We start from the raw sequence: 19,013 nt of genomic DNA, 5'->3' as shown, positions 1-19,013 counted from the left end.
GGATTGAAGGAAAAAGAGAGTTATAATAACTGTTAAGGAGGGGGGGGCGCCAAATAGGGTACTCGCCCGGTCTCAATATTTTCCTTCCGCCGGCACTGATTGTTTTCCCGATGCATTGCTGTTCATACATACATAATTACATACCAGCAGTTGCACACAGGTTTCAATAGCATATAGCTCAGCTTGGAAAATTTTGGTGTGTTTTCCAAGACTGTGGTAGATCTCAGTCTTTGGACTGCTGCAGTAAATTCCTGCGCCAGATCCTTTTTCGTTTTTGGATCCGTCCGTGTACCAACACATTTCCGCGTGTTGTTCGTCTAAATATCTCGAGAACCATTACTGGTAGCAATTTTCACCAAGAAATTTTTTTACGTAAAAAACGTTAAAACGTTAAATTTGTATTTTTTTACTCGGTAGTTTTATACAGGTACGGACGAAAAGTTATTACTTGTCAAACCAGTTTAAAAATATGTAGGTGGCGCCCTCTACAAGTAGGAGTCATATTGACATCAAAATCAAAATTTTCATGCCAAAAAACTCCTAGATATCAATTTTCATCAAAATATTCATGTTATTTCAGAAATTATTTGGAAAAAATCGAAATGAAAATGAAACTTCTACACTCTGTATCTCGGAAGCACATCACACTTTTTAGATTAAACATTTTAAGACATACATTTTTATACAAACTTTTTACTTAAGAGATTTACTTTTAGAGATCTACAAGCTCTGAAAATACACTTCTCCAATAAATTAACGCACCACAAAAAGACAACCAAAAGTTTAAGTTAAGTTTTTGTCAAAATCACTTATCCGATTTAGACGATTTTTTTTTTTGAATGATAGGTTATTCTTTCCACAATGTTGCTATACTGACTGTATTTTGATAGGAACCCTTTTTATACTAATACCGGGTGTAGCAATTATAACGTGTTTTTTTAATAAAATTTGTGACACCCTGTAGAGTTTATCAGTTACAGTATCAAGTTAAAATTGAAATCACATTTTAGCCTTATCTTTTTTTTACACTTTGTTTTTTTATTTACTCCATTACCTTCCTTATTACACGAGAAACAACATTTTATAGGATGAGAGCGAAATGATTTAATATTGGTTTTAATTAACATTTTTCCATTTTACTCACTAAAGTAAGTAGCAGGCTATGGAAAAACATGGATTACCAGTAAATGTCAAATAGAGATGCTTGTTGTCAGTGTCAGTCGTTTTCGTCCTTTTATTATATCAAAAATATGCAACGTGCATGTGAAACAAGAAATCTTACTGGCGAAGAATGTGCTCATGCATTAATATTGTCTGAGGAAGGATGGAGCTACCGAATAATTGGTGAACGATTTAATGTAACTCACTCAACCATTTCACTAAGTAAATAAATAAATAAATAAATAAATGCCTTTATTGTCAAAAAATTTTTCAATTTGTAGACAAAGGTAAACTAACAAACAAAGTAGAAAAAAACAAGGTACACAAACAAACAAACAAAAGATAATACAAAACATTATATAAATAATATTGTCAGTCTTACTGTTAAAATAAACATTTATAAATGTTTAAAAAGAGCAAGAACAAAAAATTTAAAATAATATTCAAAAATATTTAGCCAGTTTATAGCAAAATATCAATGACCTCTAAATAAATTAATTTCGATGTCATTAGTAAATATAGCAATAGCAAACATTAGACCAGTGTTTTCAAGATCAAATTCGATTTTCAATTCAAATATAATTCATTTACGGCGTAGAAAGCCTTGTCTAGTAAATAAGAGTTCAATGCTTTGCGAAATGAAAAAAATGATGTTATGGATTTGATTTCAAATGGCAGGTGATTGTGCATTTTTTTCGAGTTGTATAATATTGAACTTTTAACTAACTCTGAGCGTGGGGTAGGTAGATAAAGATCTTGCTCCGCGTTCCTGAGTGGATAAGTGTGAGATGGCCTTTCTTGAGAAGCTGATACATGTTTACGTATTAGGCAAACGGATTCAAATATAAATAAGGAAGGAAGAGTCAATATTTTTAATTCTCTAAAAAAGCCCCGGCAATGAGTTCTGCTGTTTAGTCCCAGTGAATATCGAACAGCTCTCTTCTGGAGCTTGAAAATGCGGTCAAATTGAGCCGCACAACACGTACCCCAGAATGGAAGGGCATACCTGAGGTGCGACTCAAAAAGTGCATAATAAACAGTTCTAGCCACTGACAAGTTAAGCTCCTTAGAAACAGACCTTAATGCAAAACAGGCAGAGCTCAATTTTTTCGACAAAGCTTCGATATGTATGTCCCATTTCAGAGAATTGTCCACAACAAGCCCTAAAAATTTTACAGATTTTACGACGTCAATGGTGGTGTTGTTAAGTACAAAAGGCTGCAACGAGTTTTTATACGACAAAGCTTTAGTTTTAGAAATGTTGAGACTCAGGAGGTTCGACTAGTTATACAACGGTATAGAAATACTGGGAGTAATTGTCGCAGCCGGGACAAGGCAGGAATCGAAGAACCAATCCGATTCAGGAACGTTTTTTAAAACTCTCAACATTAAGACAACGTTTCGTAACAGCTCGGATCCTTCAAACTCAGCTCAGAGATACTAATAGTTTACAAGTTTGCACAGAAACTAGCATCTCTATTTGACATTTACTGGTAATCCGTGTTTTTCGGAAAGTTTAATGGAAAAATGTTAATTAAAACCAATATTAAATCATGTCATCCTATAAAATGTTGTTTCTCGTATAATAAGGAAGATAATGGAGTAAATAAAAAAACAAAATGTAAAAAAAGGTAAGGCTAAAATGTGATTTAAATTTTAACTTGATACTGTAACTGATCAACTCTACAGGGTATCACAAATTTTATTAAAAAAACACCTTATAATTGCTACACCCGGTATTAGTATAAAAAGGGTTCCTATCAAAATACAGTTAGTATAGCAACATTGTGGAAAGAATAACCTATCATTCAAAAAAAAATCGTCCAAATCGGATAAGTGGTTTTGACAAAAACTTAACTTAAACTTTTGGTTATTTTTTTGTGGAGCGTTAATTTATTGGGGAAGTGTATTTGCAGTTATTTGAGACCCACCCTGTATAAGAATTAATTACAATTAAAAGCAAACAATTTTCTTAGAATTCACACAGCTCGCAAGATTTAGAAACTCCGAATCAGACATTCATATACATAACAAAAGGAAAATGGTACTAAAAGTTTAATAGGATCTCGGTATTAAGCCGACAGTAAAAATCCCAAATTAACTTATTAGAATAACTGGAGTTTTTACGACTGAACCGAAACCCTTAAAAATTAATGCGCCCGAAGCCTGCTGGGATAAAAAATACGGAAAATTTATCACCTGTTTAGAAACAAAACGTGAACAAGCGAGCCGTCGACAGCCCTAGAGGAATTTTATACAAAATGCCCGGCTGCTATTTATTTCTGTTGGTCATTTTTTCAAATGCGATCGCGTTAAAAATGCTTGTTTGTTATCGACACGAAATTATTTGTTTAACTCATTGAAATAAAAAACGTGACAATAGTCTAGAACAAATAGTTCTATTTATTCCCTTAACCGGCGTGGTGAGGTCTAGCGGCCAAGTCCCATTTAAACACCTGTAAAATTTTTACGTTTAACATTTAGGCCTCAGCAGCGCCATTTACCTTTAATTTAGGGTACTCATATGAAACTGTTAAAGGGACACTTGTTTTTATCAAGTATTGTTCAAGTATTTATCAAGTATTGTTCAAGTAAATGGAAAAGAAAATTGGGGTTCATCGGACCCCAGAACGCCATAACCGGTAAAAAATTTCACCACGCCAAAGGTAACCCATGACTGAGTGACGAGTGTTCGAGTTTTGACTGAGTGTTCGACTTTTCACCTGTAAATTTTTGAAGTATAACTTCTTTACGGGCGCTGGGAGTAAAAATTCAAAGCCGTGACTCGACACGCGATACGACACGCGACAGGAAAAGCGGTAAGGACAGCACAACCTACGGCTTAGATAGAGAGAATCGAAATGAAATTTGGTATGTCGATATATTGGAGCAAGGCCAACTTGACCGTGTACGATACATGTCATGCCGGGACCCCATTAGGTCACACGCCATGCCACGCCACGCTATCCCACGTGCCCACGCGTTCGGACGTGGGAAAGAATGTACATATAAGATCTGGGACAGACGAATCGCCCATCACACGTGTGGTAGCGTGGGATGGCGTGACGTGGGGTGGCGTGTTGCCTAGTGTATACCCAATACATAAATGGAAAAACATACGCATATATCTTCAATGACGTGGCGTGGCGTGGCGTGTGGCCTAATGGGGTCCCGGCTGTGACAGTTTTGACATAAAAATTAATAATTTTAAAAAAATTATTAATTTTTATGTCAAATTAAATTAATTATTAATATTAAAGAAAACTGTGATCGATCTCGATCACACCAATCGAGATCGATTTCGGCATAATTGGGGACGGGCTACAGGACGACGCCCTGGACGTTTCGAACCGGTGCCTCTAAATGGATGAAATAATCAGGATTTTTCTTAATTATGAGTCGATTGGAACCAAACCTGGCACGTGGATAGAGGTACCCGATAGGGAGTCCTCAGATGGACAGACGGTCATTTTAATACAAATTTTGTGAAAGTTAATCAAATTATTTATTAATTTTTTTTACTATTTGTTACTTTTTCAATATTTCAAACTAAACTTTTTCAAATATGTCCTTCAAATCCTTCAATTTAATACCTGTTAGTAAGAAGTATCAGTTCAAATATGTGCACATCATTATTAGTTTTTATCTGCCGATTATTTCTTTGAAATACTATATTCAATGCACAGACTTTTGGATCTCTATTTCTTAATTATGGGTCATAATATATACAGGGTGGCCCATTGTAAACGTTCCGCAAGGCATAACGGCCAGGGTAATTTTTTTTCAGAAAATTCAAAAACACATTAATTTTGTTTGTGAGGGGGACAACTTTTGCCCCAAAAATTATTGTATAATCTTCAACCCTCTAAGCGGGGGTGTCATCCACCAATTTTTTTCAAATGGGAAGGGGGGTCAAGTGGTACCGATGAAAAGGGCTTTCTATTCTGTATACTTTCCCTCGCATCGTTTTTGAAAAATCGGTCGAGTCATTGAGAAATATGAAGGATTGAAATTGAAAAGTTTATTTAAACATTTATCAGAGTAAATGGTAAGGATAAATTCCTTCGACCAATTTGCTGTTTTTTCTTATTATTTCTAGATGTTTACGCATTTTTTCACTTGCCACCGACGTTTCATGTCTTCAATTAAATCAACAACACTATTATAAGCTTTATTTAACTTGCACTTAGCCAGAGGCGTATCCAAGGGGGGGCAAAGGGGGCAATTGCCCCCTCCAGACACGATGCGCGCCGGTCCTATTTATATTTTAAACAATAATTTAAATACCAGCTTCGCAGATATTTTTACAGAAGCAAACAGAAACATGAACGAATTGTTTGGACAGGAAATAAAAAAAACCGAATAACTAGTAGACAAAAACCAGGCCGAATTTTAAAACTGAAACTGCTCAAAATTATTACAGATTATCAATCTTTATTCCTTTTTTAGATTACGTAGTATTCCATTTGGAAGAACGATTTGTTAAATACAGAGACATACTACGGTCATTTAGCTCTCTTATATTCCCTCCCTGAATAAAAAATCCGATTATGAAGTATCGCATCTAAAATATATGCTAGATTTTTATAAAAAACGACTTAGAAAAACTTTTCATTTTCTGTAGTTTCGGATGAATTTAGCTCTAGCATAGAATATTATTTGAAGACTATGCACCAGAAGACTACCCAAGTTCCGCACTCGATGCCCTGTTAATATTTGACTAAAAACTATTTCCTAACATATTTATTTTATAAAAAAAATGCACTTTACCCGTTAGTACGGCAACACCTGAAAGGAAATTTTCAACCCTAAAATTGTTAAAGTCCTTCCTAAGTAACACCGTAAGTAAAGACAGACTAAATGGCTTATCCCTTTTGTATATGTATCCAGAAATATCTGTTAGTACAGATGAGGTACTTAATGAAATGCAGGCAAAAAAGCCAAAAGCTCTGGATATTGTTATTTAATTTTATTTGTATCTGTGCTTTACTTATCTCTAATTTTACTGGTTTGTTTCTTCTATTTTGTTATTTGTTTCTTTATAGTTAATTTTTGTGTTAATGATTATTTTTTGTGATGTAATGTTACTTAGTAGTCTCGAGCCAGTATTATTTGGTCAGCGAAACAAAGAGTGTAAAGTATCGAGTTGTTTAGTGGTATCCCCATCTGTTCGCACTTCCTTTTCCACGTTTTCAGAGCTTGTTTCAAATAGATTTTAAACAGTGTCGGCGATAGACAGCAGCCCTGTTTAAGACCTTTGTTTATGCTGAATCCCTTTGATACTGTTTGTCCTTTCTTTACTTGGCTAGTGTTGTTCTTATAAAGTTCTTGGACAGCCTTAATTAATGTTATGCTGATATTCGTTTTCTCGAGGGCTTCCCACAATTTAGACTGGGGTACACTTATGCTTTCTTGAGGTCTACATAGAGGAGATGTATTTCTTGATTTCTTGCCATCTTTTTCTCAATTATCTGTGTCAGTGTAAATAAATGGTCGACCGTGGATCTACCAGCTCTAAACCCCGCTTGTTCTTCAGCCTCCATATCCCGGTATTCTTCCTCAATTCTCTTTTTGACCAATTTTCCATAGAACCTTGAAACAGAGCTCAGCACGGAGATTCCTCGATAATTATCACAATCGTCTTTACTTCCTTTCTTGTGTATTGTTATTATATATGATGTCTTCCATTCTTTCGGTATATTTTCACCATTAAGGCACTTTTGGAAAAAACTATCGAGCTGCTTATATAATTTATCCGTGCCGTACTTGAGTAATTCTAGAGGAATTTCACCTGGACCAGGCGATTTTCTATTTTTCAGTGGTCATAAATTTGTTTTTTACTTCTTTGATATTGATCCTCTGGAGAGGCTGCGGTTCTTATTTGAATGTCGGATTGTGGCTGCAATGTTTGTTGGTATTTTCCCTTTCTTCGGTCAACAGTTTAGCAAAAAATCATTTAAATCAAAAAAAAAAAAAAAAAAAAATATTTGTTATTATTTATACCATTATATCATAGTACCTAGCTGTAATTAGGTAGGTACTTACTTGTTAATGTAAAAAAATATATATTTAGGTATAATACTGAGTTATTGACCCCCCCAAGCATGAATCCTGGATACGCCACTGCTTAGCGTTTTGGTTTAATTTGGCCTTTAAAATATATTTAACTAGCAAAGGTTTACTGGATTGATCTAAAAGTTCGCTATATAATTCGATGGCGTCAATTAATTGTTTAATAGCCTCCTCAGACCCATTCATAGGGGGTAACAAGGATTGCTAAAAGTAAATCAAATTTTTTTCACTCATATTTTCAATATTTTTAACACTACTATTCTTAATATCTACTCAATCGAATAGATATGTAATAAATAAGAATAAACTAAAATTACTCTAGAACTAACACCGTATGCCATTCCTTAACTAAACTAGCTCTTGACTTCTTCTAATTTCGGATCTTATTTTCCCTCTCCAACGCCTTCTTGAACTTTTGTTTTGGTTTGGTTTGGGTTGGGGTATCCATATTTGAAAACTACATTGCTAACGCCACCACTGTTCTAACCAAACTTCTTCTTTGGATTGATTATTCCCCATTCTTTTATACTATAGTCTTCCTAAAATATCCCCAAAGCATGCAATGGCAGGGTCGTCATGTAATGTTCTTATTTGGGTTCGCAATTACATGCTCTGAAGGAAACTCTTAGACTATATAAAAAAACAACTGTAAAACTTGGAAAATAAGTTGGTTATAATAATGGTTTTATAATTCGGAAACTCTCTATTTATTTGTCTAGCAATGCTAGAACACTCTATTAATTTGAAAGTCGATTAGAGAAAATAGTATGATTCATTGGCAAGCGATGTAAATATTTGTGAGCAGGTAAAAATGTGATGTAAGAGGAGGCTTAGCTTGCCGACGCGCTGCAGGTCAGTCAGACTGACTGACCTGCAACAGAAGACGGGACAGCCAGCTGTGTAGTAGTGTTGTGTTGTGTTGACTATTAGGATACGAGTGTTATTGATTATTAGGATACGAGTCTTATTGACTATTAGTATACGAATGTTATTGACTATTACGATACGAGTCTTATTGACTATTTGGATACGAGTCTTATTGACTATTAGAATACGAGTCTTATTGACTATTAGAATACGAGTCTTAGTGACTATTAGGGATGCGAATCTGTTTAGCTGCAGATTTGCGTCCGGGGATAGCCCCTATACTTATTTCAGGTGACATCAGTTAGTTGTTGAAGATTAACCAATAGATCCGAATAATATTTGAATTAGATGGAAGATATGGAATGGGATATGTTGAATAGAATACCAGTGGCTAGGGGGCGGAGTACCCCGGGTGAGTTTTACTATTTAACTATCAATTTTATCCAGATCGCAAATGTTTGTTATTTTCATGTACAATGAGAGCCTGCTTGCCAATGACCAACTAAATGGATATTTGAGGTGAATTTGCATTGTGAGACCCGGTTGAGTAAGTCCCAGATATAAGCGATTTTACACAACTTTATTTCGAATAACTAGTACAATCGGTTCTTGTGTAAATCTTAATAGTAATTGAATTCGGTTAACCCTAATTAGTATATCGTGCGACATCCAATAATGCATAGTTGCATTCCTAATATTATATAAACAACTAATTCTAAACATATAATATAACTGGCCTTAATTAATTTAACTTAAGAAATACTTATATCTAAACTATTATGTACAGAGTGTAATAATATTTATAATAATTGCCAGATGTTGAACAATCAGGTGCTGTAGTTGCTAGATAGCTGTTCGGTGACTTGTGCGTTGAAGCTCTTCTCAATATCGTTAAACTTTTTAACCATTATGGTGTACTCACTTGCAGAAAAGTGGAAATAATCGAACTTTTATTTTAAAATAGTGAATGGCAGTGGGGTTATGCAGATGTTCAATGAACGCCATCCTGAAAAACACCTTTATGGCAAAATTGTTCGCGAGTTAGTAGCAAAATTTCGCCAAACTTTTTCCGTTATGAATAAAAAAGAGGCAGAGGGAAAATCGAAGAAATTTATCCCATTTAAGCATTTACTCTGGATAAATGTTTAAATAAACTTTTTCAAATTTCAATCCTTCATATTTTCTCAATGACTCGACCGATTTTCAAAAGAGGAAATATAGAGAATAGAAAGCTCTTTTCATTGGGGCGCCACTTGACCCCCCCTTCCCATTTGAAAAAGTTGGGGGATGACACCCCGCTTAGAGGGTTGAATATTTTGTCATTTATGGGACAAAAAAGTTGTCCCTCACAAAACAAAATTGACGTGTTTTTGATTTTTGAAGAAATAAATACCCTGGCCGTTATGCCTTGCGGAACGTTTTCGATGGGCCACCCTGTATAGTTGTATTTACTCACAGTATACAAATCGGAAAAGACATTGTGCCCGGATTTTTTATGTAAAAAGTGAAATTGAATTCAAATAGAAGAAACAGATTTGATTTAAACACTGCAAATGTTTTATGCAGAAATAAATATGTAATCATAACAAAATACATATATTTTTGTTTCTGTTTAAAAACTCGATTAAAAATAAATAAACAACCAACTGCTTACTAGACCAAACAATAATTTTATATTTTCTAGATAAAGGATACAAAATCTGTTTACCTGATTTAGTCGATTTTATTATTATAAAGCAATTATATATATTTTTTTTGGCAGGTTTCTACTTTGAAACCGTGCGTTGCAACTACCATCGGCGTGTGATTGCAGGATGGTAGCCCATTTCTACTACTCTAAGAAAGACCTGACGATGTTGGTTGCGTCAAGTATTACCGACTTTTGCATTTTACGGTAAGTCTTGTATTGAATTCCAATATCTTCCAGAGAATTTTTCAAATTTATTGGTATCAGTCCCATTGATGTCAGGATGATCGGAACAATTTTGACCTCGTTGAGCCGCCACATATCTTTAATTTCGCGTTTTAATTCGGTGTACTTCTCAACCTTTTCTCTATGCTTTCTATCCATATTGTGATTGTTTGGTATGGAAATATCGATGACGAATGCATTATTATGTTGTTTGTCAATTACTGTTATGTCGGGTTTGTTATGTGGTATCGTTTTATCAGTTATCATTCCTTTATTCCAGTATACCCTGGCCCTTGTATTCTCCACTACCGGCGCTGGCTTATATTGGTAATATCTTATGTTTGTTTCAACTTCAAAAGAATAGTTTTTTAGTAGTTCTAAATAGACTATCGTGGCTACTCTGTCATGTATTTCCACATATTTTGTTCCCGCCAGTAGCTGAGAGAATATGTTCTATTGTCTCCGACTCCATTTTGCATTTCCGACACGAAACTGAGGTTATATTCTCTTTCATAATAAACTTCCTATAGCTCAGTGTAGCGGTAACCTGGTCTTGGATGCTAATCATGAAGCCCTCCGTTTCTGGAAACAAGTACCCATCGACGAGCCATTGAACAGATGCTTGTTTGTCCACCGTTTCTCGCTGCAGCTCGTTGTAAAAACGTCCATGCAAAGCTTTCGAGCCCCACTCTCTAAGTGACTGCTCTCTGTTTTTTACAGACAGGTGGTCATGGTTATCAGCGTTCAGGTTAAGTGTAGTGAGGTTGTTGTCCACTTTTACCACAGCTCTATGGATGTCATTGTTTGTGCTCCTAAAATATTTCCTGAGATGATTTATCTGTTGTTTGCAAGAAGCAACCACATCGATGATTCCGCGACCTCCATCTTTTCGAGGCAAGTTTATCCTTTCCACTGCCGATCCTGGATGGTGTTTTCTAAATTTTGATAATTCCGTTCTTACCAACCTGTTGATCCGTTCCAGGTCAGTCTGTGTCCATTTTACAACACCAAATGAATACTGCAAAACTGGGATGGCATAGCTATTAATTGCTTTGGTCAGGTTTTTTGAACTAAGCTTGCTTTTTAATAGCTTTTTTAGTCGTGTCTTGAATTGACCAGTAAGTATTTCCTTAATTTTGCTATGTTCAACCTTGTTTGTCTGCAGAACTCCAAGGTATTTGTATGGATCACGGGACATCGATGCTACTTTTGTGTTTGGGTTCAATTGAAATTCAGGTCCCTCAATCAGTTTTCCTCTCTCAACGGTTATTGTTTGGCACTTTTTGACACCGAAGTCCATGGCAATATCAGTGCTCATCTGATAGGTGAGTTTTAGGGCAGCGTCTAGTTGCTTTTGGTACAGCGTCTAGTTGCTTATAATTATTATTATCTTCTTGAATCTCGGGCTTTCCGGTATTTAACGTAGTCGCGGACTTAAGTCAAGCGTCAACGCTTTTTACTGTGTATTTAAGACTTGTCGTGTAATATTACATGTGTGGAGGATAACTGTTTTTTGAATGGGTATATAAAGTTTTGGTGCAAGTTCAAGGCTAATTATTATTATTTAAATTTTGAGACACTTCTCAACATGAGAAGGTAGCTAACGGTTTTTGCATTTAACAGGGAAGAAATTCAACTTAACCTATCAAATGCTTAAAAATTTTCTCACAATGTGGCACGTCTGGAGAATAGCTGCATTCTGAATTGTTACAATAAGTCCATTAGGTAGAGCCAACCGTTCTAGATTTCCCGCAAAGCACCTTGATACGATTCCAGTTGAAGATATAACGATGGGGATAATTCGCACTTCTTTTAACTTCCAGGCATGTTTGATTTCCACAGACAAATTTTGATATTTTGCTATTTTTTTTTCCTTTCTGTTTTTTGTAAGTTGGCACTCAGCGGGCAGGCAATATCAACAAGAATGGCATTTTTGTTTGCTTTATCGATGATGACGATGTCTGGGCGATTGTAGTCAACTGTTCTGTCAGTTATTATTGGCCTGTCCCAGTATAAAACAGTGTTGTCCGATTCCAGCACTGCAGCAGGCAGATATTTATAGTATGGTGGAGGGTTATCTATTAGCCGGTATTGAATTGCCAGTTGCCTATGGATAATTTTTGCAATCTGGTTATGCCTTCCCAAGTATGCAGAGTTTGATAATCCTGAGCATCCCCCAATTACATGCTCTATTGTTTCACCGAAGCTATGACATACCCTACAAACATCCACAAACATCTCTGTATTTTTGAGAATATATCTTTCATAGTTCCTGGTACGGATCACCCCATCTTGAACAGATATAATGAATCCTTCGGTCTCTGCATGAAGATTTCCCTTAGTTAACCACAGCAGCGATGATGCTTTGTCAACAGTTGGATCGTTTAAGGCCGTAGGATATTTTCCATGTAGCACTTTATTTTGCCATTCTAGGTGCATTTCTTCTTTTCGTCTGTGGTCGTCTATAATGTCTTCGTGACAGTGAAGGTTAAGTGGGGTAAAGTTTGTGTCACATTTAGCGATTTTTCTCAATAATGGGTGGTTAGAACAATGAAAGTACTCTCGCATCTTTTTCTCCTATGATCTACATAGTTCAGTTATATTAGTTAGTCCCCTACCTCCCTCTTTTCGAGGTAAATACAACCTCTGAGTGGCACTTTTGGGATGATGTATTCTGAATTTTGTGAATGTGGTTCTGGTTAAGATATCAAGGTTTCTCAGGTCAGTGTCTGAGTATTTTAGTATACCGAAAGAGTAGGTCAAAATAGGAACAGCGTAGGTATTTATTGCAGTAATAAGGTTTTTTGCATTTAATTTGGTATTAAGTAACTTAGTAAGCCTGCTCTTGTATTTGATTTTGAATTCCTTTTTTAAACGAGTATGGTCGATTCTCTTGTTTTGTTGTATCCCTAGATAATGGTAGCTTTCATCTGATGTCAGTTGGTGGAATAGTACTTCTTCATTTGGTAGTTCAGCAATCTTACCCTTTCGTATATGTATCTCAGCGCATTTATCCATTCCAAAATCCATCCTGATGTCATCGCTAAATATTTGAACAATTTTAAGTAAGTATTTCAAGTTGTTGTTGGATTCAGAGTATAACTTTATATCGTCCATAAATAATAGGTGGCTGATGTTGATGCTATCCTTTAAGTCAGGTCTATATCCTGATTTACATTGGTTCAACAGATGTGACAGTGGGTTTAGCGCTAAGCAGAACCATAGTGGGCTGAGTGAATCACCCTGAAATATACCCTTTCTGATGTTTATAGTTGTCATATAGCGGTTATTTAAGAGTATTTGCGATTTCCATTTCCTCATGATGTGACTAAGGAATGTAATTATATTTGGGTTGATTTTATATAATTCAAGGACTTTCAAAAGCCAATCGTGAGGAACAGAATCAAAGAACATTGAAGGCTAATTATTATTATTATTATTATTATTATTTATTATTATTATTCCCTGTTATCATGTACAGGGTGGGTCAAATTCGACGCTTTTAAAAGGAAACACCCTTTTCTATAGGAGATAGACGAAAACTAATATCGGTGTCTTGGAGCTCAATTTCATCAAAAACATGATGGTGAAAACCGCACATCAACATCTGTTACTGTTTCGGAGTTACGGGGTGTTTTTTTTTTTAAAATGCATTTTTAACAAATCGCTGTAACTTTTTGTTATGGAAAATTTTGTATTTCTATGAAAACATTTAAAGCACCTTACGTAAAATTTAATGGTTAAGTATAATTTTTTAAAATTAATAATTTGGAAGCTATCAACAGAAAATTGATTTACCCTCTATATTTTTAATTAAACCTGTTAATTTAAAATTACTTTCCATAAATATAGTAATTTGATATTTTGTTATAATTCCCTTCGAAATACAGATTTTTTGAAAGTTCGCCACTTTTAGCTAGTAGTCTTTGGACCCTTTATTGATGATATGCCTTAATGGAACTCGAAACATATTTTTCCAGCAAAACGACGCGACGCACCAGAACGCTGAAGTATCAGCAAATTTTTGCAGCCACAATTTCAAGGATAATTCAATAGCTACCCAAGATCCCAGCCGTTGGCCGTCGAGGCCGCCTTACTTAGTGCCCATGGACGTGAGTTTTTTGCGGAAGAATAAAGGATTCTTATTCCTCCGTATAACTCAGACAAGAATTAGAAATACTTAGCTGTTATGAGGGTCGTCTTCACCTCTACTGAGTTAATGAATTCCGCGAGAAATGTTCGAAAACAGCCCCGTCTGTCCATAACAAAAGACGGTCAATATGTCGAACACCTTGTAGCAAAATCTCATGTCTTGGTTTGTTATTATTTTATTGTTATTAGATATAGTTTATATGTGTTGATGTTGGTTAAATATATTTTAAATGTTATAAAATTCTGCAACTCTCATTGCAAATATTATTTTCGTTTGCACGTTGATTCTCACAGCTAGAATTTTTTGCATCACAGCCGTTCAAAGCCTACTAATTTAAAGCGGGCGAATTTTTATACTCTATATCTCCAAGTACAGAGCAAACATCATGTGTTATATTTTTGGAAAAAAAAAAAAAAAAAAATTTTCTAATAAATTAAAATATACAGGGTGTCCTATAAAAAAATAAAAAAATTTCTGTTTATAATTCGTAAATTATTAATTTAAAAAATATACTTAAACCATTAAATTCTACGTAAAAAGTACTTTGAAAAATGTTTTCATAAAATACAAATTTGCCATAGCAAAAAAAGTTACAGCGATTTGTTAAAAATGCATATTTTGAAAACGAAAGAAAAGGGAAAGTAATCAAGGGTAACTTCGGAACGGTAACAGATATCGATATGCGGTTTTCACCATCATGTTTTTTGACAAAAAATTGAGCCCAGACACCGATATTGGCTTTTGTCTATCTCCAGAAAAGGATGTTTAAATTTACAAGCGTCGAATTTGACCAACCCTGTACATTGTACATACATTCAGTTCTTACAAAGGTCGATGTTAGGATATTGAACTCTATCCCGAAAAAATAACACAGACACTGGAAAAATTCTTCTGCGAGTGAACGTAGAAAATAAGCTCGTGTAACTATAAAAGCACAAAACATATTTTTAAAATATAAATCTTCTCATTTCGATGGTAATTTTTCTTTCTTCGATATTTTTGAAGGTAAAAAATAATATGAAGAAAAATAGATTTGAATATATACTTTTTATCACAAAAAGGGAATTATTTTGAATGGTTTCAGAAATGTATTTTAGTTTTTATATATTTTTAACAATTAAGGTACATAAGTTGCTAATATATTTCGTGGTAGATCACGATAAAATATACATATATTTTCTTTTTTACTGTTTTCTCATGAATGAGTCCAAAATATCCGAGATATTTAAGTTTTTCAAAAAAAAATTTTTGTTTTTCGTTCTTCTAAATTAAATCTACACCTATATTGCCATGTTATCAAGATATTATGATTTCTTCTCTCGTTCTTTATAAAAGATTCTGCTTGTTTTAAAATGGTTAATCCCATTTTTACTTCTTTTCCAAATTTCTATACCGTTTTAAGGAAAACAATAACACTAAGACCAGCATGCCTTCACAGCAGGACGATCAACCGAATCGGCACTCCATCAGCTAGTAAGCAAAGTGGAGTCGACGTTCGAAACAACAGAAGTGCTTTTAGGGGCATTCCTCGACATAGGTCGTTTGATAACACCTCATTACAGTCACTGACGAGAGCTACAAGGATCCTCGGATTAGAGGAGACCTGCTGCAGGTGGATATAAAAGTCGATTGGCATATACCACCCTATTAAATAAGGCTGTTGCAGTCCGGGTGGTGGGAGGATGCCCGCAGGAGTGAGTTTTCTCCCCTCTGCTGTAAAATTTCGTTATTGACGGACTGCTTGATAGTCTCAACAGGGCTGGTTTTAACACTCTGGGATATGCAGACGATTTGGTCGTGTTAGACAGAGGTAAGTTTAACACAACAGTAAGGGAGTGAATGCAAAGGGCTCTGAAGATTGTGGAATCATGGGTGACACGGGAGGGACTAAATATTAGTCCTACAAAAGACCGTAATAATCCCCTTCACCAAGCGAAGATATTTGGAGGGACTAGGACCTATAAGACTCTGAGGTGGTGAGTTTCCTCTCTCGGAGGAGGTCAAGTATCTAGGAATCATGCTGGATACCAAACTGACCTGGAACCGACATTTGGAAAATGTCACAAGGAGGGCGGTGACTACACTACCGGTAGTCATGGAAAAATCTGGGGCCTCAGACCACAGATGGTGCACTGGCTGTACACTGGAGTGGTGAGGCCTTCAGTAACATATGCATCCTTGGTAAGTGGCCTAAGATAATGCAACAATGAACAATGCTCAGCCTCAGCAAGGTGCAAAGACTTGCTTGTCTGAGCATAACAAGGGCGATGAAATCAACTGCATCAATGGAGGCGCTTTTGGACCTTCCGCCTCTTCACATAGTGATTCAGGCGGAGGCATGAATGGGAGTCTATCGACAACAAAGCGTCTTGTCTCTGGAAAATGGGACAGCAGGACACTTAAAGATGGGAGATTCTATCAGGGGACTTCTACCCTCTACTCCAAATCGGACCAAATAACCCCTCTTTAACCTAACCTAACCACAAATCATTCGAGGTGAACCTTTGAATAAGAAGACTAAGGAAGGAGCATATCAAAAATCTTAGGTACACCGCGATGGGCCTCAAATATGGCCGACTTAAATTCCGGTTTATCAGTGTCGTTCTAATTTTATTTAAAAAAATGGAAAACTATGATGTAGGGTAGATGTGGGATAGACTCGCTAATAATTTGTTGTTTTTATTTTACGTTGTGAATAATGTTGGTAGTTATTAAATTGTTATAAAAATATATAATTCTAATAAAAAATAGATAAGTTATAATAAGTATTTATTAACATACCATCCGATACGCTACTGAAGCAAGTAAGTGAAATTAACGTATCTAAATTCTTTTGACATCTAATCTTGGACAAGTAATAAATAACAGCCAAATGCAAGAAGAATATATAATTTAGTTAATTTAAGTGAATTTCCTAAATGATCGGTTTAATACACGTATGTATATTATATAGTCACTTACTAGCGAAAAGTTGTTCCATTATTTCATCAATTTTTTGCCGATATCTACTGCACTACACAACCCACTATTTTAGAGTCTTTTTCGATAAATCGTGATAGTGTCACTGTTAATTTAAAGTCTGCCACAATTTCCATCTAGATTTACTACCTTTATACAACTATCAGTAGTAGAATAAATAATAAATAACATAAATAAGTCTGCAAAGATTGACAAATCCCCAAAATTTCAAATCAAATTCAAATGTGTCAAATGAACTGTCAAACAGAACTGTCAAGGATCCCCACCCTAGAGTGCTTTTATGGCGCTTTTTCCGCCCACCATGCCTGAATACATGGATAGCATTAAGCTCTATCCTTAGTCTTTATTCAAAAGGTGAATAAAATGGATCGAGAAATGTAGACAGATAAAACATTCCTTCAGGATGAACTAACTTGGTATACAGACGGTTCAAAGACCGCTGAAAGAACAAGAGCTGGAGTATTTGGGGAAAGACCAAGGATAAGCCTATCCTTTTCCTTGGGTAAACGCACTCAACCGTATTCCAGGAATAAATTTTCACCATTCTACAATGTGCGAGAAAAACAATAGAAGAGCTTATTCAGGTAAGCTCATCAATATATGTCGACTTCAGGGCGCTTATGAGCCCAAAGGTATCGTCGACTCTCGTCTGGGAATGCCTAGGTGGACTGGGAGCTCTGGCACGAAGGAACATAATTAAATTATTCTGGGTGCCGGGCCACAGCGGCATCCAAGGCAAACGAAAAAGCCGATGAGCTAGCAGTACTGGGTATACCCAAATGTATGGCCCGTATAGTGTACTAAAACTCTGGATCAGAGGAAAGCAGAATGTCCACTGAAGAAACAGACAGGGGCACAGGCACAGCAAGGTTTTTATTCAAGGACCTAGCTCTAAAATCGCAAAAGAATTGCTAATGCTTTGAAGAGGATATAAGTAATGATTACAACAGGCTCTTGACAGGACATATGGATGTCAAGTGTTACCTGAACAAGCTCAACCTGTATCAAGGAAGTCTTTGCTGCAGACTTTGCGATAAAGATCCTGAAACAGCAGAGTACATAATATGTCACTGCCAGGCTCTTGATCGCAAGCGACACTTTTATTTGAGAAAGCTAGGCTAGAACCGAGGGATTATGTTCCCGTCCTATCAAGGACCTGTATAAGTTAGTGCAGGGCACAGGGATAGAGGAATGGGTGCAGATATAGAAAAGGGGACAAACACAATAGGCCTCATAGGTCGCAATGTTTCCGGCAGAGGACGGCCCTTTGTTATGGAAAAAAAGAAACAATAATATGAAAATATAGTTGAAGAATTTTTAGGATATCAACTTTAGGTTCGTGTTATCTAATTAAAAAAATAATTTTTCTCTTATAACGGTATGGATATTTTTGGAAAGTATAATGGGATTAACTATTTTAGATCAAGTAAAACTTTTATGAATACTGCATTTTTCTCAAAAGTTAATAATAAAAAGTTTTTTTTCTCTTGTAAAAGACAATCCGGAGACAGACTGTATATTTGATTAAATTTTTAACACAAATACTGCTCCAGTTTTTGATATATTCACAGTGTCAAATATATCGACATATTTTCCAATTTTTCTATCCCCATTCCTATGTCGCAACGTCACCGTCTTTCTTCGCCCTTATCGATACACAAAAGGTCTTTACCATTCGCCGAATAATTTATGGCGATTTAATAGATTTTTTACAACGTCAATAAAAGTGTTTGTTTGAAAAACTTTATTTCCATAGTGTCTATTCGCGGTCGAAGGGGAAATAAACGTTTTAACTCGAGCATCATTGAATTCTTTTTATGGAAGCGTTCGATAGGGTGAGCTTTTAGGGAGATAGAAATAAAGAAATTT

The 19,013-nt window shown here is 35.5% G+C and overlaps 1 protein-coding gene across 1 annotated transcript; it reads right to left on the bottom strand.

Moving 5' to 3' along the window:
- Nucleotides 1–6,563: 6,563 nt before the first annotated feature.
- On the bottom strand, nucleotides 6,564–10,279 carry LOC115886156. Its single transcript, XM_030905229.1, has 2 exons — nucleotides 9,994–10,279; nucleotides 6,564–6,952 (listed from the first exon to the last, which is right to left on the bottom strand). The coding sequence occupies exons 1-2, from the start codon at nucleotides 10,277–10,279 to the stop codon at nucleotides 6,564–6,566; spliced, it is 675 nt and encodes a 224-aa protein (XP_030761089.1).
- Between the last annotated feature and the right edge of the window lie 8,734 nt (nucleotides 10,280–19,013).

This window comes from Sitophilus oryzae, unplaced genomic scaffold (assembly GCF_002938485.1).
Source record: "Sitophilus oryzae breed Bouriz unplaced genomic scaffold, Soryzae_2.0 scaffold_469_pilon_pilon, whole genome shotgun sequence".
In the NCBI taxonomy this organism is placed as follows: Eukaryota; Metazoa; Arthropoda; class Insecta; order Coleoptera; family Curculionidae; genus Sitophilus; species Sitophilus oryzae.
This window is presented reverse-complemented; position numbering and strand designations above follow the sequence as displayed.